Source organism: Pelecanus crispus, chromosome 16, assembly GCF_030463565.1.
Source record: "Pelecanus crispus isolate bPelCri1 chromosome 16, bPelCri1.pri, whole genome shotgun sequence".
NCBI classification, from domain to species: Eukaryota; Metazoa; Chordata; class Aves; order Pelecaniformes; family Pelecanidae; genus Pelecanus; species Pelecanus crispus.
In genome coordinates, this window is record NC_134658.1 from 7,715,636 (window position 1) to 7,742,904 (window position 27,269).

At 50.7% G+C, this 27,269-nt stretch overlaps 1 protein-coding gene across 1 annotated transcript in view; it reads right to left on the bottom strand.

Moving 5' to 3' along the window:
- Nucleotides 1–251: 251 nt before the first annotated feature.
- CSMD2 (CUB and Sushi multiple domains 2) overlaps nucleotides 252–27,269 on the bottom strand; it is a 304,278-nt gene continuing 277,260 nt past the window's right edge. Inside the window, exons 56-70 of the mRNA XM_075722124.1 lie at nucleotides 25,006–25,179; nucleotides 22,565–22,747; nucleotides 15,810–15,986; nucleotides 14,798–14,977; nucleotides 13,409–13,582; nucleotides 12,059–12,232; nucleotides 8,890–8,963; nucleotides 7,259–7,370; nucleotides 5,168–5,347; nucleotides 4,522–4,587; nucleotides 3,845–4,006; nucleotides 3,150–3,262; nucleotides 2,319–2,406; nucleotides 991–1,129; nucleotides 252–411 (exon numbers count right to left, since the gene is read on the bottom strand). Of these exons, the coding sequence (XP_075578239.1) occupies nucleotides 252–411; nucleotides 991–1,129; nucleotides 2,319–2,406; nucleotides 3,150–3,262; nucleotides 3,845–4,006; nucleotides 4,522–4,587; nucleotides 5,168–5,347; nucleotides 7,259–7,370; nucleotides 8,890–8,963; nucleotides 12,059–12,232; nucleotides 13,409–13,582; nucleotides 14,798–14,977; nucleotides 15,810–15,986; nucleotides 22,565–22,747; nucleotides 25,006–25,179 (2,156 nt within the window). The remainder of the gene's footprint in view (nucleotides 412–990; nucleotides 1,130–2,318; nucleotides 2,407–3,149; nucleotides 3,263–3,844; nucleotides 4,007–4,521; nucleotides 4,588–5,167; nucleotides 5,348–7,258; nucleotides 7,371–8,889; nucleotides 8,964–12,058; nucleotides 12,233–13,408; nucleotides 13,583–14,797; nucleotides 14,978–15,809; nucleotides 15,987–22,564; nucleotides 22,748–25,005; nucleotides 25,180–27,269) is intronic.

The window sequence follows — 27,269 nt, forward strand, 5'->3', positions numbered from 1 at the left end:
CTATCTGGATTTGCTTTGCCACTGGTCCCCGAAAGGTCCTGCCCCAGCTGGCAGCGAGCACCTGACACCCAGAGATGGGGATGCTGGTTTGGGTCTGGCCCTGGTCTCCTGGTGCAATCTGAACCACTCTGGGTGCTCCTCTGAACCACTGCTTCGACCCAGCGTTTTACAAGTGACAAACACGAGGAGAGCGGTGGCTCTACCCCGCTCTTGCGCTCCCCTTCTGCCCACTCACCGCAGGGGGACGGGTGCTATACAGCTGTGCACACAGTGCTGACTGTGAACTCCGTCTCGTTGGCCATGATGTCCGTGGGCTGCAGGTTTCGGTCATACATAGGATTTTCAAACGTTGCTCGGACATTGGTGTTTTCATGGCCCGCGTAGCCATTGAATGGGACTTTTGGTCTTCTCCTGCAGGACATCAGAGAGAAAATCCAGAGAGGTCACGGCTACTCCTGCTGTAGCCAGCTGAACAGCCCTGACAAGAAGTGAGTGGGAAGGAAAAAGCTGCTTTTGAAGAGGGTAAACACCCGGGGATAAGGCAGAAGGGATCTACAGAAAAATCCTACTATAGATTTGTAGCACAGGCAGCTCCCTGGGCTTTGCTATAGCCCTAAGCGTGCTCCCTCTGCAGAGCAGCCAGCCTGCACGATGCTTTGCAGTGCGGCAACATTTCCACAGCAACGCACGATCAGGAGAAATAACTAATTTACAACATACGCAAAGCCAGCTTGAACGCTGAAGTATGAAATTTACTTTGCCTTATCCTACTTAATGTTACCACAAATCTTATTAATGGTCATAAAAGCCTTCAACACACTCTTCTCCTAACACCCTCGCCCCTCCACGCAAGCTTGCTCTGTTATTTTTTCACCTTCTGAATTAAATGAGAAACCAGGTCTAGGGGGAGTGCTTTTAAGGCAAGCTCACAAACATTTCTGTCAGCCCCCTGATTTTGTTTCACTTGCTAGCATCATTCCTGAAACCCACCTGTGTTTGTAGAGATAAAGCACAAACCCTGCAATAATCAGGGCTATGAAAGGCACAAGAATGGCAGCTGCCACAGAACTGCTGTTTGATGCAAAATGGTGTCCTATTGATTCTGGATCATTTTCCATCATGCTGATGTCTGAAACACAGCAGAAGTAAACACGTTTCAAAACACCGCTGTGGGAAATGGGGCTTGCTTGAGTTACGGGTTACATCATCAACCACCGAACAAGATGGTTACAAGTGTTGCTGTAAAAGGTAATCAAAAAGCTTCTGAGCTGCACGAAGAATGGTTTGGAGATCTAGCCTAGCTTAGACATCATCATTTATTTAGAACTGCAGTTAAAGAGAGATGTAAATAGATTTGTCTTCCCCAAGTGCTCCAACTTGGATGCTTAAAAGTTAGGCTTTAAGGGAAACTTTCAAAGGCTGCAATAATTAGCATCTAATTCTCCATAAAGGTGACAAGACTCCAGGATCAGATTCCAAAAATCCTAAGAGACTGAAGAGCTCAAGCCGCATTTTAAGAGGTATTTAGGAGCTTAGACCTTGGGTCGTCTAAGCTCTCAAGTACCTCTGTGATTTCTGAAAGCGAAGTGGAGGCATTTTTTGTGGTAGCAATGGGACTTGGGCTTTTAGGTCAGACATCTGGCAACATGGAGGGAAAAAAAGTGTCCAGGTGCTATCTGCGGCTCCAAACTCTTTCTGTCTTTGAACAGAAACCTGTTTATTTGAATACCTCACTTTGTTCCCAAATTAAAAATTTTGTTGTTGTGTTGTTTGTCTCCCCCAAATCTTGGGTTACCCAAGTTGAGGATGGGCTTAGCCCCACCTCGCCAGAATATCCAGTGTTCAATGTATTCAGTGTTTAAACAGAAGCCAGGGCAGAGCTGTTGCATCCGTCATACAGGGAGGAACTGGAGGGGAGAAAGGAGCACAGCGCAGGGTGGAAGCGCTGCCAGGCAATGGGGACCCCCTTCTCGCCGTGCAGCGTGGCACTGCTCTGCCTCAAATGTGAAGAACCAGAATCCGTTTTGGATGTGACCATCTCCTCCCCACCCTGGGGTACAGAGCTTCGAGGGCACCCGACTTCTCTGCCCCTGTGGCTGATTTGGGCTTTGCCAGCTCTTATAAACGATGTGCGGAGGGGAGCTGGAAAGGGTCAGGTTAAACCTCACCGTTTAAAACCAGGTATAAAGATCTGGCCCAGCAAGGCTGAAAATTAAAGCCAGGGTCAGGAGAAGTGTTGCCTGTTGGAAAACCTCCGCTACCACCAAAACCTAGCTTTCAGCAATCAAGGGAAAAAGTAGTGATCAGAGGAAGCTTACCAAGTCTCTGAAGGCCAAACTGCCCAAAGCCTTTGCCACGCACAAAGCCCTGGTACACAAACGTGCCACTTGACGCCTCTGATGAGACCTGCAATGACAGCAGAACAGAGATCAACAGATTTTTCCAACACTTCCCTGGGATTTTAGCACCCACCTTGTCACAGCCTCTTTCAAGTTCATGCATAGCATTAATTTGATTCAACTCCCCAGAAAACGTGGCATTTTTTAAGAAGTCTGACTGCCCAACAACTTGTTAAGACTCTCACATCTCAAAGGAAGGGGAAAAAAAAAAAAATCCTGTTTGCAATGAACTACAGAACCCGTTGCTGATTTAACAGGGATAGCGAAGGCTCTGGGCTACATCTGGCCATGGGTCAATGAGATGCATGCTTCTTCTAAGCTCCAGCGGACCTCTTACGGGCACGGGAAGCTACCAGACACAGAAATTGGGGTGAGAAGTTGACTGCATAAGGGAAGATTATCTTGATGTTTAACAGATATAAAAACTTAAAATGGAATTAATCATGTTGGTTTCTCCTTTAGTGTTATCTGGAAGACTTACAGATTCAAAACCACAGGGCAATAACAAAACCTATACAGCTGCAAGGGAGCATGGAAGAGCCGACTGTCAATGTAATGTTACCTCGTGTGCTGGAAGAATGCCCTACGTCCCCTTCAAGCAAGCAGCTGACTTGGAGGATGGCAGCCTCATCTTGCCACCAGCTAAGGGAGTTATTCCCTCAGCTTCAGCAAGAAAAAAGCTGGGGTTGTGATAGCAACGGGAGGAGCTATCCTGGGTGGACTTTGCGTATGAGGTGCCTGTGCACTTACGTGTCCATCCAGAGCCCATTTATCGTTTTTGAACTTGTTGATGAAGATCTCCACTGGCCCCGTTATCTGGTAAACCTGGAGAAGCAGGTGCACGTCTTCTTTCTTGTAAATGCCTAAAAACCAAGTGACTTCTCATCACTAGATCACGACGACTCTCTTTGGAAGTAATGAACTTTCTACCCGAGAGTAATCACCTCATCATCTTAGAGGGGACAACAGCTCCTCCTACCAACCCTATCAGTGGGATGCACCAGGAAACACACTGCAAACACACAATCCCACGTCCACCCCCAAGGATATTAAAGACATTCTGCACATGGGAAGAGACTTAACTGTTAATGTTTAGGTTATGTTGCTGCATCAGTAACAACCTGGGGCTCCATGGCGGGCAGGGACAAGGAGCACTCACAACTTTTAATCTTGTTTGTCTTGGACTACAAGTCCACCACTCCAGCACACAGGGAATGGATGACGGGCTGGGTTCAGCTGCCTTTCAGGTAGAGTCAAAGCAAACTCAGGGGCATGATTTTGTTTGTCTTGGCCCAATCAGAGATTGGAAACTTCAAACCTGGGCGGTTCTGTAAAGCTCTATCAGAACATCAACACCACCGATACAGCAGAGCATGCTGCCCCGCGCTCTGTGAGACCACTTACAACGTGCAAATCCCTACAAATGGCCACGTCAGCTCCCTTACCAGAAACCTGGAGCTCCACGCCGCTGTGGTCTATCAGAGTGGCATTGACTTTACTGGTGGCAGGGTCGAAGCTAGTGACAGACAGCATCGCAGGCTGCTTTTTCCCCATGTATTCGTAGGAGCCTTTCCAAAGGGAATTCCTTGCAAACACATCAGCAGGCACTAGAAACCACAGCAATTGGGGATGCAGAAAAACAAGAGCATTGCCATTTATTTCCATTTTTTGGAAATCAAAATAGAGCAAATTTCTTTCTGTGAATTCACAAATATGTATCTGAATATCTCAAATCCCACCCACTCTCTGCATTATCATCACTGAATACAAAGCCAAAGAAAGGAGAACAAACAAGCTGATGACCTTAATTTTCTTGTTTTGACAAAAAATTATTTTAGAAAAGGTCTAATGTAAGACATCCTAGAGGGCTCCAGTCTCCAGAGTGCCCTGGGGAGGGCAGTGGATGCTGGTGCCCGACTCCCTTAAGGCTCCTGTCCATTCTCCAGTGAAGCATGAGCACGATGAGGCACACGGGTGCTTTCACCAGCCCAGCAATTTCAAGACCTGCAAGAACAGCCAGGTTTTCTGGCTGCCCTGGGGAAGGGACAGGAGGGGATGGACCTGGTAAGGTCCAGGTCTAGCACTAACGTGTCCCACGGAAGAGCGAGTTCTGCTATGGTACCTGACACTTTGGCGAGCGGTGGGTCCCGCGCGGTGCCAACCGGCCTTCCGCTGGGGCGGACATCAGCTGAAAGAGAGGGGCAAAGCACCGCTGGTGAATACTGCGACGCCTAACGCTGCTGAGACACTCCTCCTGCGCTGGTGCTAACAGAGGACAGCCTTCGGCTGGCACCGCTCGCACACGTAACGCGGCTGCGCGCCCCTGCGTACAAGGGCTCTGGACGGGTTCCTGCCCAGCCCACTGAAACAGCACGAAGCTTTCCTTTACTGGCCTCCCCTGCCACCCGCTCCAAACCAAAGTGTCCAGAGAGCGCTACCATGCTGCACGAGAGCCACGCAGCCCTATTTCGAGAACAGACCACTACGCTTTCCTGATCTAAGACTTTGAGGTAGGTAAAAGGGGCGTGAGGTAAAGAACAATCTTTGTCTTCTAGATCCAAACCATCAGGCAGAAAATCCCCTAGCTGCCTCTGCCCTGGAAGCTGCACAGGACCCCGTGAGAGCTGCGGTCTCCACAGCCAGCTCAGCCACGCAAACGCGCTCGTGCAGGCCTAAGAGAGTAGCTGTTTTCTCTTGGGCTGCAATGCTGCCCTCCGCAGAGGTGCAGGCAAACGTGAAGCCAGGGTCATGCTGCTCAGCGCTCTTACCGAGGCAAATAGGTGGTTTTCCTGTCCAGCTGCCATCTGCTTTGCAGGTTCGATGCTCAGATCCTCCGGTGAGATAGTACCCGCTCTGACAGGAATAGATCAAGGTGTAGCCCAGAGAAGGCAAATCCAGAGCACCGACGTTGGCGTGGGAGGGGGTCTCCGGCTGCTTACAGTGGTGAGCTGAAAAGCACAAAGGAAAACAGAGATGACAGACACCATCCAGCTGTACACAGAAAGGAAGAGTGACACCATGATGTCAGCAAGGACAGAAATCTCTTAGAAGAGCTTTTTTCAGCAAAAGCCTTCTCTGCTCACTGAGGGAGACAATGCCATGCCTGGATTTCTCCCAGCCAGATGAATTAATGAGACTGCTTCCCGTGCTTCGCTGGCTAGATTGCTCTTTCTGGCTAAAGCTCTCAGGGGGATCCTTCACTCGGTTCCAGCTTCCATGACTGGAAACCAGGCCCTGCCACGCCCACCTCTTAAGGGAAAAAAGTCGAAACCAAATGATGCTAAAGATACCTTCCTCCTTCCTTTGAATTCTTACCCCAGAACTGTGTCCCAGGTACATCTGCAGACTGAAAACTGTCTTTACAGGACATCAAGACCCAGTGAGTTAAGCCAGGGATTCCAGTGAGCGCATTATAGATCTGGTTTTGTATAATCTCTCTCCATAGGACCACTGTCCTATTAATAATTTGCACCTACTTGTCCACAGGATCACACAGTAAGTCCTCAGAAGTGGGCAGTAGTCATAAATTCCTATAATTGCTCAATAACTTCCAGGATTTGGCCAGTCGAAGCTGAGCTTGTCCAGCTCCCTGCCACTAGAGCAAGCGTGTGCCCGCACTGCTCTATCAGGTCCTGTTGTAAATGTGTCACCACTTCCCTTGAGAAGTTACGACACAAAACGAATAAATCACAGAGCCGGGAAGCTCCCTCTCACCCACACTGTAAATTTGTCCTCAAACATGAGCGCTCAAACTGCTCATGAATGAAAACAAATCCTCAGCAGCCTTCACGAGGTATTATCTTCATCCTTGTTTTACAGAAGATGAAATATAAAACCCAGAAAGCTTAAAGAGTAACCTGAATTTGCATGGTCTGAGAGCCCCGACCATGAGCCTGCAGCCCAGCTCGGAGGCAGCAGTTCAGCACTCACTAGCAGCAACTGCATCCAACTCCGTGCTGTGGATGGAGAAGGCTTTACACAAAAGCCAAAGGCAACAACTCGGTAGTCCTTGCCGGCACGGGTAAGCCAAAACTATCTTCTATTTCAACGCACCTAGCACCAGGAGCAAAATCCCACCTACAGCCACAGCTGCATCCCTGCGCTCTTCCAATTCAGCAGTGAGAAGCCTGAGAACCTGGGGACGCACTCCCACCCCCCAGGCGAGCAGCGGGGAAGGGCAGCTCCTTCCAGAGCGACCCCCCCCACCACTCCCCCGATGCTACAGGTGGGAGTTTTTAAAGGCGGGCGCCCCGGCTGGGCTGCTCACAGAATGAGCACATACAGCATTTGTTAGCGGAAAGATATCTCACCAATAAACCACCTCGCAAGGGAGAGGAAAAAGCTTTTTAATACTTATGATACAGAGGCCGTGATGGATATTACCACTTAAATACATTAAATTAAACTCCTTCTGGTGCAGCAGGGAAAAGATGACAGACCGCTTAAAAGAAAGAGCAACACGTTATTAAAGATGAGGAGAAACACTGCTCTGCTGGAGAGCCCTTCTGGCTAAATATTAACCTTGGTCCCTGGAGCGTGAGCTCACGTCTCGGCCATCAAATGCAGTTTCAGAAGCACAAAACGAAGTCTCACCTGAAACTATGTCTCTGAGGAAGGGACAAGTAAAAAAAAAAAAAAAACTCATCTGAAATCAGAAGTGGCTGCTGGTGTAGTCACGTCAGGAGAGAAGTGGTTGTGTCATCTCCCTTTTCTTCAAGAGTATGTTTTCTCAGAGCTCCCCCCCAAATTACCAGCTCTTCAGAGTCAGCAATGTGCACGGTGAAGCACAGCAACAAAACAAGGCAACAGCACGGTTAAAGGCACCGGTCTCCTCTGACAACACCTCTCCCAAGACTTACGGACGCAGTCCGGCTGCACGCCGCTCCACGTCAGGTTGGGGAGGCAGGTCCTGGTGGTGGAGCCCTGCAGCAGGTATCCCTTCTGGCACTTGAAAAAGATGATGCTTCCCACCTGTTACAACAGGAGATAAACCACTGAACTTCCCAGTGCAATGTGATTCACCCACGCTTATAATACCAAAGTACTTCTAGAATTTTCCATCTTCCATATGCTGGAGAGGGCAGTCGCCTGCTTTCTGCCCTCACCGCCCTGCCGGAGCCCGGTGCCAAGAAAGATCTCGGAGCCCCTGGGAAGCTGCAGCCTTTAACTGTGCAGGGAGCTGCTTCTTGTAGTGATAGAGGCCAGGCTGCTCTGCCTTTTAAACATGCCCAAGGCCAGCATCAGGCACAGGTGCTATTAGAAAGGGCTGAATTTTTTGCCAAACGGGACATTCAAAATTAGGGGTATCAACAAACATCCTGTAGCTATATTATGAATGCCAATTTGGACTGTGAATAGCAAAAAGGATCACAAAACCCAAACCCTGACTTTTCGACATTTTTGAGGTATGCTTACTTTTTGCAGATCATCCACATTTTTGCATTTGGTTTCAACCAAATTGTTACTATTTCAACCAAACCGTTATCGCATAATGGAGCTCGCTCCCTGCTTCAGACAGGCTGGCAGTACGGCGCCGTGCGGCTGTGAGCCCTGTTACTGCGACTCAATTTGCTTTAAGAACAGAATATAGCGGAATAAAATTGCCAAGCGGGGCTCTGAGTACCTTTCCCATCCTCCCCAGCAAGGCTGTACCACGCGGGCCAGCTCCCCGCTGACCCTGCAGCCGGGTTTTATCACGCAGTCGCTCCTGGACTCTCCGCCTGCTGCCGCGGTGCCCTGGGTCCCCCACCCAAAGGCACCATTTCCCCAACACCCTCTGCTCTGGCCACCGCCTCCCCCCCTGCCCTGGGTCCCGCACCCAGAGGCACCATTTCCCCGAACACCCTCTGCTCCGGCCACCGCCTCCCCCCCTGCCCGAGCACCCAAGCAGGCTCCGCCACGGCATGCAGCTCTCAGACCGGCGACTCTTACAACAGTCAGACTTACGGTGCCTCGGTATTAATTAAAAACTGGAATTAATTCGTTAAACCCCACAATTAAGATAACTAATTAGCAGCAAAACTGAAAGACCCGCTCTGGCAGGAATGGCTGCATGGAATGAAGCATCCCGGCCCTGCGCCCGGCTCTGTCACAGCAGGGAAGGGGCACCCGCAGGGAGGGCAGCGGAGGCTGGAGATGGAGCACCCCAGGGAATCGCTTTGGCTTTCCCCCTCTCCTTTCCGCTAACTTCATACTGTACAGGAGCTGAGATTAAGAGAACCACCTACAGAATCTGGTCTGAAAATGAGTGGAAATTATGTCTCCAATATGAATCCTAATTACACTAATAACTATTAATTAGCACTGTAATTAATATCATAAATAATGCATTGCTAGTTAATCCCGTACAAATGCACTCTGAGGTCTAATGGAGCACGCCGGGACGTCCTGCTCCCGGGAAGACACATTAATCCACCTAAGGGCTCGGACACGGACTAAATCCGCCAGCGTCGGGGGCGCAGCCGAGGGGACCCCGCTGCCGTGACCGTACCTGGTAGCCCTGGGAGCTGTTCTGCGTCCCGAAGAGAGGCACGCCGGGGTCCGCGCACGTCGTGAGGCTGGGGTCTTAAAAGAAAAGAACAGAGGCAGCGTTTCGAAGGAGCAGTTGCGAAAGCCACGTTAGAGCTCTGCCTTCCCCTGCTCTCCGCGCAGAAAGACCGCGCTGCGCCTTTGCAACAAGGCAGAAATATTTTGCTACCGAAGGAATACATAGCAACGAGGAAGAATACGTGGGTCTTTTTGTTTCTTAAATCCCTGACTGCTGCAGTGCAAACTAACCAGAGGCACTCTACCACCCAGCAGAAAAAGTAAGAACATAAATCTTGCGTCAGGGACAACTCTCTTCCCTTCCCCTATTCTACAGACGACGAGCGAAGCACCCGGCGACCAGCACTGTGCCCTCCGCGGCCACTGGCCACCCCCGCAGCAGGGCTGGGGCGACCCTGTCCCCTCCTGCGCCCTGGCTCAGCGCCCGCGTCCTTCGGCGCTCCGCCGTCGCTCGTGCCTCGCTACCTCCTAGTGATAGATGGGGGCTGGAAATCTGAATGCATCTCAGATACATAATCTCTCTTTATGCCTCGTTTGGTGTCAGGCTATCAGAAGACGAATACACACAATTCAGCAGGAATACCTGCTGCTACTCTGCTCACATCTATCACTTTCTTTTTTTCCCCAGCATGACGACAGTAGCAGGGCATCAATGCAATTAAGGCAGAGACGCACCACATTAATATCAGCACCCCAAACCGAGCAAAGGAACTGAAGCTTCTGTCTGAAAGGCAGCTCAGCAGAGCAGGTTCCCTGCCCCTGGGACCAAAGGACTGAGCTAAGCTGCAGCGCTGGCCGCAGGGATGCTCTGGTAGGGGTAGCTACCTTAGCAGGGAGCTGGAGCATCGCAGGATCTCAATGCAATCGTACGAGAGCCTGCTCTGGATCCCCAGCCTTCTTTCTTCAGCACGCTAAACACTGCTACGCGAAGGACCATACGCCCCACAGCAAATCCCTCTCTGCGCTTACTCAGAATACTTCAATGAACGGGATTGTGCAAGACGAGAAATAAACTACGAGAAGTCTCCACAATCCACCACAGCGGGACAGAAGCGGTCTGTCACCACAGCCCGCAGCTACAGGACAACGGAGCACAACTTCTGCACCTAATGGCGTGGCTGCTTGTTCTTCTGCCCTTATTCCCTATGATCTGACTAATTGGCCTCCTCACGCAGAAGCATTACGCACTTGTTGGTGCGGTCCCCAGGTCCTCGGAGCCGCGGTGAGTAACTAAACAAGGGATACAAAGCGTGGCCAATTTGGGGCTGCGGCACGCAAGCTAATTCATTTTCCGTCATCCGGCTCTGCTGAGCTTTTGTCATTTATCACTGACGCAGTTTCCATGGAAGCCCCAGATAAATCACAGTGCCTAAAATAAATAAATAAAGAGCCCCACTGGTGGATGAGGCAGCGGGTGATGGATGGCAGAGGGTGGAGGGCAGAGCCTCGGTCTCCTGGCTGCACCGGGGGCCTCCGCGGTGCTGGCAGTCTAACACGTCTCCAAAATGGGTGAGATCTCAATAAATACAACACTTTGGGTTCAGCTGTCTGTGTCAGAAACCGACGTTTCGGGGCAGGGTTTTGCACACACACAAGTCTTCTCCCTTCCCATAGTTTGTTTTGGGGGGACAAATTCTAAGCACATTGCATCAGCGGCAGAACAGCTGCATTTGCTGGCGTCAATCATAGATGGCTCTGGAGGGCTGGGTGCCATGCACATAACAACAGCATCCCGGACAAGGATTTGCAAGAAAGTGATGATGTATTTAAAGCCAATATTTACAACAGTAGGCAGGTGCTCCCAACTCTTCTTAAAAAAAAAAGCTCCTGGTGAAATCAATAGGAAACCTGAAGGGAGGTTCAGGCCACGCGTATTTTTATTTTTACACTACTGTAACTGGCGATGCATTTAGGATGCAGCTGGAACGATTGAAAACTGTGGAGAAGAGCCTGAGATCTGTTTCTGCCCCAGATGCCCACAGAAGGTGATGGTGGTGTTCAGGCAGACGGTTAAGGTAACAGCACACAGCCCGTACAGTTTATCACCACAGGAGTCCTGGAGTTCAAGAACGTAGCCAGAGTTTTAAACAGGTAAAGAATACTGTGACTAATTATGATTATACACCTCCCAGAGGGTTCAAAGTTCTGGAAGCCCCAGAAAATGGGCACCTGAAGAATGCGTGGAGATTTCAGCCTGAATCGCAACACTGCAGCTAGGCAAAGAAATCTGTAGGATTTTGATCTCAGTATACAGCACTTTCGTACTTCTAGGAGTTGCTATTCTGCCATTCTGGATATAATTCAAAGGCAGCAGAGAACACGAGAGCTCTCACGTGCACCCTTTAGGCAGAACTCGGTTTTGCTCAGTTTCTGAGAGCAGAAGAGCTCCCCTCCACAGCAACCCATGGCTGCTCCCTGCAGTCAAACTGCATTTTCAGTCCCATTGCCGATGACGACACCGTGCATCTCCACAGAGCAGCGTGCTGGGCTGGAGGTTCCTGAGGGAGTCTAGAAGCAGCACAGAGCCCAGCACTGCACCAAGACAACAACTCTGATGTTGTGCGGGGTGTAGCAGTGTTGGCGCAGCACAGGGCACGGGCGCAGCACCGCGCTGACGCGTTGCCACCGTCCCCAGCCGCAGAGGCAGCTCAGGCAGCACCAGCCTTTGGGACCCCGGCGCGGGGCTACGCCCCACAGGCTCTCGCACAGCCCTCGAACCTTACGCCCCAAGTTGCAAATGTTAACCTGGAAGTTCTGCGGAGGAAATCCTCCCTCCTGGCCACCGGCAGGCCAAGCACAGTGCTGAGGAGCAGTAACAGGGAGGAGATCATCCTCCTCGGACGCACTACGTGTTGACCACCATCAGGGCAGGAGTGACGGGGACAGGCGCTGAATCTAAGCGGCAAGCGCCAAGAGAAGGAGACGGGCTGTTTACCACCAGCTAGTACGCACAAACCAAAAGCATCATCCCTATACATTCCGATTTTCAGGGAAACAAAGCGCTCATTTCTGCAAACCCAGAAAAGAAAACCAACTTTGCTACAAACAGAAAAGCAAGGTGACAACTCAAAGCTCTTTACTTGTAGATGCAAGACAGAGGAGTCTCCCCTTACCTATGCAGCTGGGCTGGGTCCCGCTCCACGTCCCGTCGGACTGGCAGAACCTCCGGGCTGATCCCACCAGCACGAGCGGGGCTAAGCAGGAGAAGGAGACGGAAGAGCGGTACGTGAAGCCTCTGTCCTCCCTCCTGCCTTGAGCTGGTATCCCTGGATCACCGCAGAACACAGCTGCAACAGGCAAAGAGGCAAGTGGATTGCGATGATGAACCTCCTCAAGAGCAGGCAATGTTAATGAGCTAAAGATGGGTCTATTAATGGCCCAAACCTTACCACTCCCTGCCATCAAACTGTGATTGACTAGGGAATAAGTAGTGGCAGAAGGCGTTGCTGGCTACTTTCCTTTTAATTCTCTCTTTTGTCAATTGCTGTTAATTAACTTCCACCTTCTCCCCATCTTTTCTTCTTTTTTTTTTTCTTTCTTTTCCTAACAGCATGCTTAGCTTTAAAATGTATCTCTAATTGCACAATGTCAAATTGCTATATGGTTCCATGTCACACAGAAAGCCCACTAATTATACAAGATCCAGGGAAAGGTGCAAGGAACACAGCGAGGGCTTTGTATGATTTAATATGAAAATGGCTATTGTGCAGCTGCTAGCCATTCAGCCAAGAAACTCAAATCTGCCTTTATCATTATAAGACATTTAACTAATTTTTTTGCGATAGCTACTGTATCAAGCATACAGGTTTCCACCCAGCCAAAGCTCTGCCTTCACAAAACATTCCTAACTTCTGCTGCAACACCACAGTGCCCTTTGCCAAAAGGTTTTTTTTCCCATGGCCTTTGGCAGTTTCAAGAGCCCTGACTGCAGAAGACTCAGTCACTGGGGAGAGACACGGACAAACAGCCAGTTTTAAAGATGCCCGGCGGACAGGAACATGAAGGTCTTCAGATTGTTGCAAACGTGGCCTCACACCTCCGTTACGAGAGGTGGAGTGACAGTGTCCCCATGGCCACTACTGCCTCCTCGTTACAGAGACGGCAAACCAAGGCTCCCAGCAATCTGGCTGCTGTCTGAATGTTCTCCCCACCTCTGACTTTTGGGTACAGGCCCTCTAAGCATCACCATTTCTCCTGGCATACAAAACTCCCACTGACTTCAGCTAATGCAAGACTTCCCTTGGGCTTAGGGGTAGGAAGCACAGCAACAAGATATTTAACCTCCTGCATACTGAGAAGGGTCAAGCCATAGCCTCTACGATATTGCCAGCCAAGGCAGAGTCAGCGCTAAAATCAGCTACACGGAGACCAGAGATGTTGGAGAGAGAGCATCAAACAACCGGGTTTTAATCGCAGTCCTCCACCCAATTCAGGCGCCAAGACGTAGATGGCTGCCTACTCACGGAAGCACTGGGGCATTTCCCCGCTCCAGGTCCCGTTCCCCTCGCAGGTCAGCACAGCGGGCAGGGAGAGCTGGTACCCCTCCAGGCAGGCGTAGCTCACGCTGGAGCCCCAGCTGAAATCCGAGCCCACGACTTTCCCGTTGGGGATGGCTTGTGGGGATTTACACACGATAGCTGAATGAAAAACAAAAGCACGCTCAGTTCTCTCGACTTCTCAGCAGTTATTTCCATTAACAAGCAAATTCATGTAGGATCAAAGTTATATTCTGCTCTCAAAGAGCACCTCCTGGGACTGGCCTAGCAGGGGGCTGTACAAACTTTTCCAGCTGGGCGTGCGGTTGTAAACCCCAGGATTTTACTTTGAAGTTTGGAGTTTAACCAAATCCCAAAGTCAGATCTCTGAGCTGGTGTTCATTTCCAACGGAAGAGAAGAATCCAGCCTGACTTAGGGTGAAAACTCATCTAAGATTCCCTGAAAGATTCATACATTTTGGACAACCTGGCTGCGTTTCAGATTAGCAGTTGAATCAACAACTAGTCTGTATTTCATCTACTCTAGGCTGTTTTAATATGACATTTTTGCAGCGCTTTGCTTTTCAGCTCAGGGGAGCACTGGGAAAGATGCTAAGCTCATGCAAATCAGCCTGGCCTCCAAATGAGATTCTGGCCACATTCTGTATTATTCCTGCAACATTAGCTCAGCGGAGAGAATGAAAGAGGAGTGTAAGAATTGCTCTTTACAGCCTCTGAAGGAATGGGAGTATATTTGGAAGACTCTATGTGGTCTGCATTTGTATCAGATTCATGACAGGTGAATTTTCCAGACTGCTAAAGTAGTACACAGATGCTGCCTCAAGCCTTATCTACACTTGGTGGGCGAGTAAAACACTTGCAGAAGAGATCCAGCCCGTCCTGCAACTGCTCTATTATTTGCCTTTCCTATCTCTGAACTACAGAGGCAATCTCAGAACTAAGAAATAATGAAAGGAGCTGGAAGAAACATTTTTCAGACTTCTAGACGGTGCCAAAAAGCGTGTGCTTGCAAAATGCAAAATTTCGAGTTTGATCTGAGTTTTTGTGAAGAGTAAGTCACTTCACTCTCTGTGCTTCACTTTTCCTCCTCTACTACAGGGACAATGGCAATTGCCTCACTTCCAGGCATATTGTGATGACTGATAGACCCAAAGATAGCAAGGTGTTCATGCCATGTTGATAAAATTGTGTAAGTGCCATAAACACAGGGGATAGTTTGAACCACACGACCAAGAAACTCCCAGGTGGGCTCCAGGCACTATGCAGTAGTTGCTGCCTGTCACCTTCTCACAAGTTACAAAAAGTCTGTGGCCTGTAAAACTTGTATCCTCCAATATTTACAGCAACCAGTCTTACCCTTGCAGGCAGGTTTGGTGCCGTTCCAGGTTCGGTCTTTTGTGCAGGTTAGAGAAGATGCCCTGTCTGACTCCATCATGTACCCAGGCGTGCACTGGAACACCACCGTTTTATTGTAGGTAAAATCACTGCCCAGCCTGATGCCGTTGGCTGGCACACCAGGGTCACCGCAGTTGATCACTGCCAAAGAAAAAGAAAGCAGCATTTCTGGCTGACCGTCCCTTGTCTCACGCTTCTGGATCTGCAAGAACTAGAAACCTGAGCATTTTTCAACGCAGGATGTAATCCGCTAATTGTGGAGAAGGGAGCATTTGTAGCACAGGGGATTTGGAGAGCGGCACTAGCTATGGAGCAGGCTGGGCTACAGCATGCGGAGAAAACTTTGCTTCTACTCAGTGGAGCGAGCAGTGATCTTAATAGCACGTTAAGACCTTGCAACAAGAAGTATTAACACACATTAAACATTAAAGAAAACCTGGCTCAAATCTGGGCTAGGTGGAAGACAGTTTGCCCACAGCACCCCCTCCTCTCTTTACCCTAGTTACAGTCCCTTATGTAAGAGCACATTTGCCATCATCCACGTTCCTGCTCCAGGCGCCTGCGGGTGGGAGCCGTGAGGAAACGGAACACGTCCACCGAGGGCTTCTGAGCTGGGACTCTGCCCGCGCACGTCCCGGTGCCGGCACGCCGGCGGGCAGGAGCGCTCACGTTCAGAAGCAGCCCTGGAGAGCCCCTCCAAGGTCGGCTGACACCTACTCATGAAAGTTATTACAGAGCTCCCTTCATCCAACTGGAAAAAAACAAACCCAAAGCAAGAGTTTTCCATTAGGTACTCACAGAGATTGCAGGCGGAGCGACTGCTGCTGCCACTCGACAGTTTAGCCGAGCTGCTCGGCACGGCACACGTGTGTGCGCACACCTACAGCCAGCACCCAACACGCCCCGACAACCCGTCCCCAGAGCCTGGCGGCATCGTTCATCTCATCTTCCAGGAATCCATCCCAGCGCTCACCTGTACACTCCGGACTGCTCCCAGTCCACGTCCCGTTCACCGTGCAGTGCCTGCTCAGCACTCCTGTGGAGTAATAGCCTTCCCGGCACTGATATATAATGGAACTGGAGAAAATCAAGCCGTCATTAAATATAACCCTCGCGTTGCTGGGGGTTCCTGGGTTTCCGCAGGATATCACTAGAAAGCAAAATGGCAAAGTTAAAAAAAAAACCCCAAAACACAACACCACCCCCAAACCAAAAGCAAGGCTTTCATCCTGCAATTGACTGTTCTCAATAAAAGTAAGATTAGCTGCAAAGCCCCTGGATCAGCTCAGACAGAACAGGCTATTCCGTGGAAAATCAGCTACATCAATCCAACAGGATCCCAAACACCGCTCCCCAGCTCGGAGCAAGGGCTCTGCCTTGCCAGGCAGCGTGTCCCAAGGCTGCGTGCAGCAACCCTGGCAGGGGATTGAACAAAAACTCCATCCCAGCAGCCCGTCGGTCCCCGAAGCACCAGCTCCGCTCCCCTCCGGGGCGCATCCTGCAGGTCACCACCACAGCCAAGGCTGGGAGCGATCTCCTCCTGCCTGCTCCCCAGGCTGAAGGAAGAACTTGTGTCCATTTTTTGCAGGGCCTTATCCCAGCTCTCAATCTCCCACCTGGTCCTACGGCTTAATAAAGCCGGTGGTGCCAAGCCTGGAGTCCCTCCATCCTCCAGGAGTTTGGGAGCCTGGACCTGGGCGCGCTGCGTTACCTCTGGCCCCTCTGGGAAGCTGACGACTTTGCAGACTTCAAAGGAATGAAAGCAGCACAGGAGCCCGCTGCTCTCCCACTGTGGCACTGCTCGCTGCCCAGCTATATCCAATTATGCTTTCAGAGGAGGGAGAATATTGTGGGAATACAATTACAGGTTTGTCAGCGCCCAAGTTTTATGTCTCAAGTACCTCAGCACCACAGCAATAAAAGGGCATCAGAGTGAATGGTGGTGCACGAAGCCCTGTCATAACAAAATAAGCACCTGCAATAATTGCATCCAGCCCTCATTTACTCTGAAATTACAGGACATAAAAGAAGATTACATGAATCAAGGAAAGGCTTAAACTGCATGCTCCCAGCTCTTTGACAAGGAAATTCCTGGCTCCCACACCTCCCCCAGCAACATGCCACAATCTCGGCAAGAGCATCAGTCTGCGCACACACAAGGTGACCCGTCCCTACCCCGGGATCCTCCCCAACACACACACTGCTGCCAGCCATTCTCCACGGGGAAATGCCACTTCAGGCCCCAGCAGGAAAGCGAGGAGCAGCGGCCACCAACGCAAGGAGAGAAGTCTCTCTCTGCCTTGTTGCTTAGTTTGCTGACAGCCTGTTAACATATGAGCTTGTTGGAGGCATATCTGTCTGCCAGGAGGAAACTAATAACCATTCCGGACTGTGCGCACAGAAGCTCTGCATGGCGCTAAAATCATCCGAGGTGCTCTCTCGTTACAGATTTCTCATGCAGTCAACGTTTCTGTGATACACGGTGTCATCTCCAAGAGATGCTGGGATAAAAGTCAGATTCTATCAACTCAGAAAAAGCTCTAAATTACTATTTCAATGCCTGCCCATATATCAGCTGTCTTCTCTTGCCCAACCTCCTCCACCTATGCATGTGGCCAAACACACACAGATGACCCAAAAATACTACTATTGTGACTACAAGGAGACTCACGGAAATGGTTTAATCGCAGCACGCATCAGCTACGACCTGTATAGGTTAGATGTAAAAGAAGCCATAAACGTAAGGACGAAAGGTTTGAACTTTTAAAATCATAATTTAAATATAAATAGGATCTAATCTTGCAAGTGAGCAGTCAGCGTGGAAATAATTCCCTTTGGCTTCAGTGGGAGATGTAAAATAAATTAGGCCCCAAAAGAAAACTGGTTTTGGCTCTGGTTTTTGAACAGGGCATAAATCCTAAAGACCCTGGAAGTCCCACAGTCATACCCACTCATGTCTTCTTAACAACCTCAAACCCAACCACGTTTAAATGGAAGCCAAAATTTAAGAAAATAACCTGAAAACCAGCTGCATCAGATGGGGATTTCTCAGAGTTGCTACTTCTTTACCAGGGAAATATTTCAGGAGATGACGCTCAGCTGAAGTGACCGATACGACAAGAAAGGTTTCACTCCCCACCGCAGCAAGGAGTGCAAGGGGTGCCGGGAGCCAGCTCGTCCCGCTCCTCTCGCCCCCGAGTGCTGGATTGTGCCTCGTTGCAGAAGACACGACAGGCAAGCGCAGGAGCGCGGACCCTTCGCACCCCGATCGGCACACGTCTGCCCGCCCGTGCCGGAGACCCAAGAGCCGCAGCCCCCAGCCCGCTCCGGCCGTGCTGCCCTGCCAGGCTGAGGAGCGCCGCGGGGCACCAGTGCCAAACCCCGCTGCTGCTTTGGAAACATTTCAAACGTCCCCGGGAATTACAGATTGTTACAGAACTCCCCACCTTGGGGGTCTCTGGGTTTGTTTCTTTATCAAAGTAAATTTTGTTCCTACGGTTATTTTTATTAAGTCCTTTTTGAGCAAACCCCACGGAACAGCCTGGCTAAATGCAATTAACTCCATCCCCACCAAGTACTCGCACACCTCTCCAGCCTCCCCGCAGCACAAGAGTTGCCAAGCCGCTCCAGGGCGAGCAGTGGGGTGGGGCGAGCTCAGTGTGGCAGGCTCCGAGCTCCACTGAAAGTCTAACGGGAGACGGCACAGGGGGAACCAAACACTTGAAAATGTGTTCTTGAGCCCTTCTGCGAGCTCGGCTGCTTGCCTTAACCTGGGAGCTGTAAGCTCCTTTCAAGACTTCGCTGCTTCCTCAGGGCTGTCACGAAGTCAAGGGCACGCTGCCTCACTCCCCGTGCTCCTTGCTAGCTCCTACACCTGCGGTTATCAGACACGAAGGGCTGCTGACTGGAGGGGTCTGGGAGCCAGCGGCTGGCCGCAGCGGGCACGACAGCAGGCTGCGCGCGCTGCTCCTGTGACACTCTCCTCCAATTCCTCCTCCTGGGGAGGAACCGATTTTGATTTTTGAGGATGAGCACTGTGCGCGTGTGCTGGAGCGGCCCGCGAGCAGAGACAGCAGGGACTTTGGTGTCTGCCTTGACTCCTGACGACAGCCGGAGCTGTTCCCTGCGATCCCGTCGCTGCGGGGGGAGCCAGGAAGCTTCGGTATGCTACAAAGTGGCCTCTGCTATATAAAACATCACAAAGCTCAGAGGTGCTCCAGAGCTCAGCAATAATTAATTTGATTCCAACCCATACATCCTCTTTCTGAAAAGCTTATTAAGACTTCCCCCCGCCACTTTCCTTTGCTTTTTCCTACATGTTTCACAGCAAGAAGCTGCTGGGAGATGGGAATTTTCCTGGCTCCTGTTCAGGCGCTCAGCTCGGAGCTGGCGTAGCTGCGCATGAAGCAAGCGATGCTCGGAGCACGGTCAGACCAGGCCACCGAGCTGCCCCCAGGACGTACCACTGTCAGCCAAAGCAGCGTCGTCAGAGCAGGGCAAGGGGCGGGTGCTGTCACTTGTTACACACAGAGTTCCCCCAGCCCCAAACACCCTGAGAGGGGCTTCTTTCAGGGCCTTTCTTTCAGCCAGGGCCCAGAGCAGGCACATTTCTGCAAGGAGCAGCAAGCCCTGCTCTTCAGAAACCGCAGCAAGGAAAAGCTGAGGGCTGCTGACTGCTACCAGTGCACGTCTGACCGTGCTTGAGGTGGTGTGTGAATACGGTGTCCTTTGCACGTGTGAATACGGCGTCCTTTGCACGTCTGAATATGGCGTCCTTTGCACACGTGTGAATACGGTGTCCTTTGCACATGTGTGAATACGGCGTCCTTTGCACACGTGTGAATACGGCGTCCTTTGCACACGTGAATATGGCGTCCTTTGCACGTTCCCCCTCCTCTGACCTAATCTTTCTAACCGTCGGCCCTTCTTTTGGGCTCTGCTGCCATCTGACTGCCCGTCTGAAACACTCTCCTAATGATGCCTGACACATCAGGCAAAACCTCCTGCTGGGTAAGACGCAGCCGAGAGCCTTTGGAGTCTCAAAGCCTTTGCTTCAGGGCTGGTAATTTCCCTGCTGTATAATTTAACCAGTAACCCATAACCCACCTAAACATGCAGAACAAGAAGAAAGCAGCCTAGACTCACATCCCAGCCCTGCCACCTCCCATGTCCTCAGCGGTCAACTGGGCATGAGACAAAACTCTGTTTCTTTCCCAGTGTTATCACTTAAAATAAACACCCTTCTGTCTACTGGAAGTGCCAAAGAGCAGCCAGAGCCCCAGATCTCATTTTGGATGCAGTTTTAATTCACCTGGAGAAACAATAAACTTTATAAAACCATATATTCTGCTCAACTTCCAAGAGGAGGAGGAAGCGTACAGCAGGGTACAGCTGATGAGCCCGCTCCTGCACCACTCCTCGGTGAACACAGATGGGGCATCAGGAAGGAGAAGAAAGAAGGAAAAAAGCATCTGAAATTTCATTTAGACTTTAAAACTTGCTGGAAATTAAAGCTAAATGAGGCCTGAAATCTGTGATTTTTAGAAAGCCAGGGAAGCTGCTCTTACTGGGGACAATGAAACCAGAGCTACGTAAAACAGACTGAAGCAGGAGTCTCAGAAGGAGTCCCTGCAATTAAGTTAATTCCAAACCACTTGCACATGTTGGAAAAATCAGTTGTGACTTCTTCCTGCCTCCCTATTCCTTTGGTTTTCTTAAAAGAACGTTCTAGCGGGTAAAAGGGATTAAGAGCCAGTGAGTTTCAAGGTGAGCCTCTGCGAAGCCCAGCGCTCCCGTCTGCCACTCGTCCCCTCCGTGGCTCAGAGCTGTACTGGCCCGGCGCAGGAAGGCGCCGGCGGTCTAACATCAGCCCCTGGAGTTCAAAGTCAAGCAGATGCTTTGCAGTTGAGCCTATTATGGCAGCTTGCTCGCTCTCTCCGAAACGGAGATAACAGCTCCTCTCTCCTTCCCTTCTATTAATGCTGTAGGATTGGCACGGTGTCCTCTGTACATCCGCGCGATCCTCTGCACTGGGCCCTCATCTGAACAGACCGAGACCCTTCGTGCTCATTTAGCAGCTAATCTGGAGAGCAATTTGCATTGGATTCCCTGGGCAGGCGAGTGCCGGTGACCTGTGAAGCCCCACCAGGCTTGTTTTTGCTCAGTTTTGGTGGCTGAGAGTAGCAAACAGGCGGCTGAGTCAGAGAGCTAATGCACCATGGCGGTGCCGAGCGGCTCTGCTGCCGCGCTGGAGCTTTTCCACATCAGCAGAGATGCCTCTTCCTTCCACGCACGGGCCTGGGCACTCAGCTCTCACCATTTGCCCTGAATTCGACCCCCAAATTAATCTCTCCCCTCCCTCTCCTATAAATACCTGTTCCAGAAAGTCGAATACAACAGTCGAAGTGCACTCAGAAGAACACCCTGTAGTGCTGGCAACTCGCTGTGAATACAAATGACGGAGACACAGCGCACTGCTCATCCCTGTGAATTACTTTCCTATATTGGCCAGTCAGCACTTAACATTAAATGACTACATTGCAGGCATAATGTTATTATTCATAAAGTGCGGGGAAAAAAAAAATCTGACGGGGATCTGTATTTTGGTGCCTCTGGAACCCGATGGGTTATTTATCTTCAGATTAATGAACAGAGCCTTTCCACCAAAAGAAAAAAACAGAGAATGAAAAAAAACTCGAGACCTGAGTGTATTAATAACATGATTCAGTGTCTTTTCAATCAAGAGCTCCATCAATTTGGAATAAATTTCCAATTCATTTACAAACTCTCTCTGAGCTTTTGGCTTTCAAATCAGCTGGAGAGAAGCACTTGCCCAGGTCTCCCTGCATTTGGTATCCTGCCTCCTTTTGGCTTTTGTTCTTTCCCCAATTGATTTTTAAACACTTTTATAAAACAGTAGCAGCGAGCAGCACAGCTCAGAGAATCTGGCTGGGGGTTTTATTAGATTGGATTATAGGGTCTTACTTGATTCCTTCAAATGGAAAAATAAGGGGTTTGGCGTTTTCAAATATGAAAATATGCTTACTGGATTATAATTTGCATTTTGCGTTTCTGCTTAATGTAAATGACTCTCGCATGTGCCAGTTCCAGCTTTAACGGAGGTTTGAAGCTATTGACATTTCTCATTCTGCTGAATTTCCTCAACAAAGCAACAACGAATTCGTCGGCGGTACCCACAGATCTTACGCCCAAATGGGGCATTTCTGATCAGCTAGCTGGACACATGCTGCAGGTCGAGAGAGGCTCAGCCCAGTGATTCTTGCAGCGAGCCTGTGAGTGACAGTCTCGGGGGATGACTGGAAGTGAGGACCAGATCCCAAAGGCTCTTCCTACTCTATACCTCTGTCCAGATGTTGGCATGAACATGAGCGACCTGAAACCCTCTACACCATCCCGGCGCACCCCGCACAGCAGAGCAGAGCTGGGCGCGCAAGAAGGTGATGCTCATCCTCCAGCGCTGAAAAGCCCTCCTGTGAGATGTGGCCTGCAGGTGTTTGGGAGAGGGGAGGATTGAGGCTCCTTGACATACCTGGAGTATTTGCAGGAAATGCTGAACAAGAGTATTATTTCTTGCAGCACCAGACTGTCCCTGCCAACTAAAACAGAGGGGACGGGCTGGCTGGGCAGCCGTCCCTGCTGCGGTAATTCTGGGGACACCCACAGCAGGCTTGGCGTGATGCAGGAGAGGGCGCGGGGTTGGAAGAGTACCTTCACACTCTGGCTGCGTGCCGCTCCAGGAGCCGTTGGCTTGGCAGGTCCTCTCGGATGAACCCCGGAGCACGTAACCAGGCTCGCAGCTGAACCGGACCACGCTGCCTACATCAAAGTCATCTCCCAGCCCGATGCCATGAGAGGGGATCCCCGGGTCACCACACACGCCCTGGCTGCCTCCTGTTAAGAAGAGAGCACAGTATCAGCAGAGTAAGCAAGTCATGGGGTTTGGCCCTTCCTCTCAACTGCATGTGTTCAGAGGGCCAGGACACAGATTTGGATCGTGTGGCTGACTCCATTTAACTTTGACTGGCTCTCAGCAGAGCGGGGAAATTCCAGATGAAACGTCCCCTGATGCCGGGAGCCCACCGGTTTTAAGCTGGTTGCAAAATACGGCCAAAACTCCTGAATCTCAAGATGGAGCCCTCACCAGCTGCTGCCCGTGGCAGCTGCTCCAGCAGACAGCAGCTCGGTTGCCAGCATCAGTCATGTGAATGGTTTTCCTCCAAGCAGAAATCACGACATGCTCCAAGCCACCTCAGCACGCCCTATTTTATTTGCAGAACAAGAAGCTGTTGGGTTTGGAGCACGGAGGTGGGAGGGATCCAGCTGAGAAACATCCGCTCGTACGAGTTGCGAACGCTTTGAGCTGCCGGCTGTAAGTTAGGGGGATGGGAGGAAGGGAGCAGCTGTAGCAGATGCCTCGCAGAGCTTCTCTGGAGCAGGCTGGAGAAATGCCCACCTCCGTACTGCCTGACACAGCCACACACCGCGTATGCCTGTTCTTGGCTTTCTCTGCTAATGATCTGTGTAAACACATCCACCCCCAAGCCAGGAAAGACAACTGCGCTCCTGCCGCTAGCAAAGAGGCTCCCGTTGCCCGGGCCTTCCGCGCTTTGCTGCAGGTATGGCCTTTGCAGCGTTACGTGTAATACAAAACGTAACGAGCAGATTCATCATCTGGGGAATGTACTTGCTTGTAAAGAGGAGAACGCTCCAGGTTCGGCATTTTCTGTCGCATAATGACTTCTATCAAAGTCTTTTGCTCCATCTTGCAAAAGCTGCTGTCGCCACTGTAGGGATCTTCCGCGCACAATGGAGAACCTTTGGCAGGAGATGATCTGAGCCGTGTTCTGCCTCTTCACTGCTTCTGTAACTGTGCCGCCTGCGTTTGGCGTGAGAGAGGAGCCTCTCCCCAAGGCCTTGGGTGGAAATCATGGTTCTGAGGTACTGGTCATTCACCTGGCCCCAAATCAGAGGGGGCCTGTCAAACGCCATCGGCCTCGGTCTAAAGCTGCCTCCACAAAGTCATTCAGAAAAATCACACGCAACAGATGTCCGCAGGAACTAGGCAGAGTCATGCTGAATGTTTCCAAAAACCCACCCGCAAAGATGACAGGAGAGACAGTGAAAACCACATGGGAAAAAGGCACAAATTAGAGCAGAAAACCCTTCTGAGCAGCTACAGATCAAGAACTCTGCGGATACGGCTTCCAAATATGAGGATGACTCCGCCTGATTTCTTTTTCCCTTCCAAAGAAGAGGTTAAACTTGGTCAAGTGGAGCTGCTAAATCTAAGTGGCATAATTCAAAAATGAACACTTGTCCCAAATGCTTTGCTCCAGCTAAGTTCTTATTTTGTCTGCCTCTGTGCTCTCCAAGGAACAAGGGATGGCACGGGGAGGGCTTTGCACAGCACCCTGCCAGTCATTCAGCACCCTTCCTTCTGCTGGAGGCCATCAGCTGAGAGCCCAGCAACCCAAGTTCAGGAAGGCTTGGCAAGCACATCTCGTTACATCCCCCATGACTTTGACTCAAGTCTGTCTCAGCAGGGACATTTTTGCTTATCAGGGTGTTTTCAGCGCAAGAACTTTCTCACTCTGGCACCGGAGTGGGGACAGGCTTCTGTTGCCAAACTGCTCTCAGCAGAGATACTGATGATGTGGAAACTCATTGTACCAGCTTCCACCTGCCTTGTGCAGACCTGGGACTGCTGTGGTGCCATAACAGCAGATGTCAGGCCCTGGAAAGGGGCCACATGGGCTTCTTCTATTGGAATGCACGAGAAAGAGGATCAGATGCTGCAGTCAGGGTGCAAGGACCTGATTTTGCATACAACACGTTCATCCTGTACAGACTCTGCATGGAGAAAACTGTAAAGCAGCAAGCTGCAGTACACCTCCTACCACAAACATTTGCTGCAGTGATTTATTCCTCATCTTGCAAGCCAAGTGGTTTACTCTCTGCCAGTACTTATCACCCAAGTTGCAGGAGACTGGCTAGCTGAGCCGCAGTGATTTTCAGAGTCTTCCACAATCTCCCTCTGTAGCACGTGCATTTCTCCAGCTCAAAGCACATCAGGCTGCCCCCTCGCAGGATAAAAAGGGGTAGCGGAGGGTGGGACTGCCCCCTCCCCTCCCTCCCGAAGCCCACCTCACCTGAGCAGTGCGGCAGGGAGCCGCTCCAGCGCCCGTCGAGCTGGCACATGCGAGTGGAGTTGCCGATCAGAGTCTGCTTCCCGAGGCAGCTGTACCGGACCACGGAGCCAACGGTGTACTTGTCACCCGAGATCTGAGCGTGGGGCGGGGAGCCGGGGTGGCCACAAGAGACCACTGTAAGAGACCGATGCGACAGCTTCAACCACGAGGGCACTGCCCGTGACGCTCGTTCGAAGGCAGATGCAGCAGGCACACAGCAAAGCACTGCATCTTTGCGGTCGCTGCACGGGACCTTGGCAGCTTAAACCCCCTCATATGCCCCAGAGCCCACCAACCGCCCCGTGGCTCATGCTGCGGTGCAGGCGTGGCATAGCAGACCTTGCATCGGTCTCCTGACATGAGCTCACCCTGTACGAACTGCCAAAGGTTTGTGCATAAATGCCTAGTCTTGACACTGACAGGCGTTTTGCAGGGTCTTTGGAAAACTCATCCCTTCTTAAACATGAATACTTCCATGCACACCCTCACCCCCACCCACCCTGGCAGTGCCAGGTCCTGTGACACAGAGCTGCAATCGATGCCGTGTCACACCTGAGCAAATTACCCTGGCGGATTCTGAGCACTGCTCACTAGACCATTGCTAGTAAAAAAACCACCACTAACAATAATTAATAGGTTTACTTCAGCTTAGCAATCAGAGCGGAGACGGGGAGGCTGTTGATGAATACACTGACAGATCTAGGGGCTATTAGACAGGTTTGGATGAGGATGCTCAGCATAAAGACCATGCACCACTGTATTTCTGAAGGAAAGCGTCCGTAACGGATACCTTATCTCCCTCTGCTAGAGTCTAAAAATACCAATACTGGCATTAGGTAGAAAACATGATATATGTTTCAATAAAAAGGAGAGCACGCGTACGTTTGGGCACGTGGGCGTTGAAATATACTGGTGCAGAGCTGTGACTAAAACCAAGGACGCTTTGCAAGGAAATGGGTTTGATAGCTAATACTTAAACTCACACTGTAACTAACAATTTAATAACAGATACTCCGGCAAACTCACCTAAGCTTAAAACCTGTGGCGGTACTGAGGCTTTTAAAGGATTTATGTACACGGTGTGAAGACTGTTTCTTCTGATGCATTAGGCTCTGCTCCCGCGTACGCTACTTATTGGACTTGCTCTCCCACCCCTCAAAGGGGATCAACTCTGTTTTGCTCCCTCCTCAGAAACAGGCATGAGACAACAATTGCAACCCAAGCTTGTCTGGCATCAGCCGCCTTAATTTATGTTTTGGAAAGTGCCTAGTAATTTTAGGTACCCAGCTATAAACACTTTAAAGGGGTATGGGTTTCAGCACTGAGCACATCTTAAATTCAACACACAGAAAACAAAGACATGCAAAAATCTCTTACTTTTCTTCTTTAAACTACTAAGCCCATGAATCCAGACAATCAGTCGTAAAACCGACCTGAGTTTCCAGTTTTGAGAATGCCCACAAATCCTCCAAGTCAATGGATGCTCAACATTTTAAGGAAGGAGATCACTTTTACTTAGCTGGAAAGCTGTGGACTGAGGGAGCCTGAGATATTAGGCTCCCAGTTTCAAAAGGTAACTACCCTCTCGGAGCCCCTGCGGCTGCAGTAACACACGGTTATCACTTGTCAATTCCCCACGGCCTGCGCAGGGTGCTGCAAATGCGAGAAGGTGACATGCTGCTAACAGAAAGGAAGGAAAATGTGCCAAAACCTACTTTGTATGACTAGGTGTCGAAGGATAATACAAGGAAAAAAAAAAAAAAGAAACAATCACGGCTTTGGAACAGCTCAGCTGATTCGAACTTAAGGAGCTCCATTTCCGATTGCTTTAGCGATTCGTTATGCCAGGCCGCAGGAGAGGGCGGCTGCCTGAGCCTCCAAAGGACATTACCGGCTGCACTGGGGGCTGGCCTGCCAGGGGTCTGCTCCTGCCTCCGCCACCAGCTCACTGGGCAGCCCTACGACCACTCCAAATCCACTTGGACCTTGGCTTCCCCCAGCGCAAGACAGGGACACCACCACTGACATCTTCCATACAATGCACGGAGATCTCCTGGGCTAGGGATTGCTACCACAGCATGTGACCACCGGCACTATTTTGCATCTTTCTACATTACTGGAAATGCTCCTTAAGCCAAACCACCACCCAGAACCTCCCAATTCTCTCTGCAAACCACACCGGCAGAAAGGGCCAGGATACCGTAAGAAAGGGGGAACAACGCAGA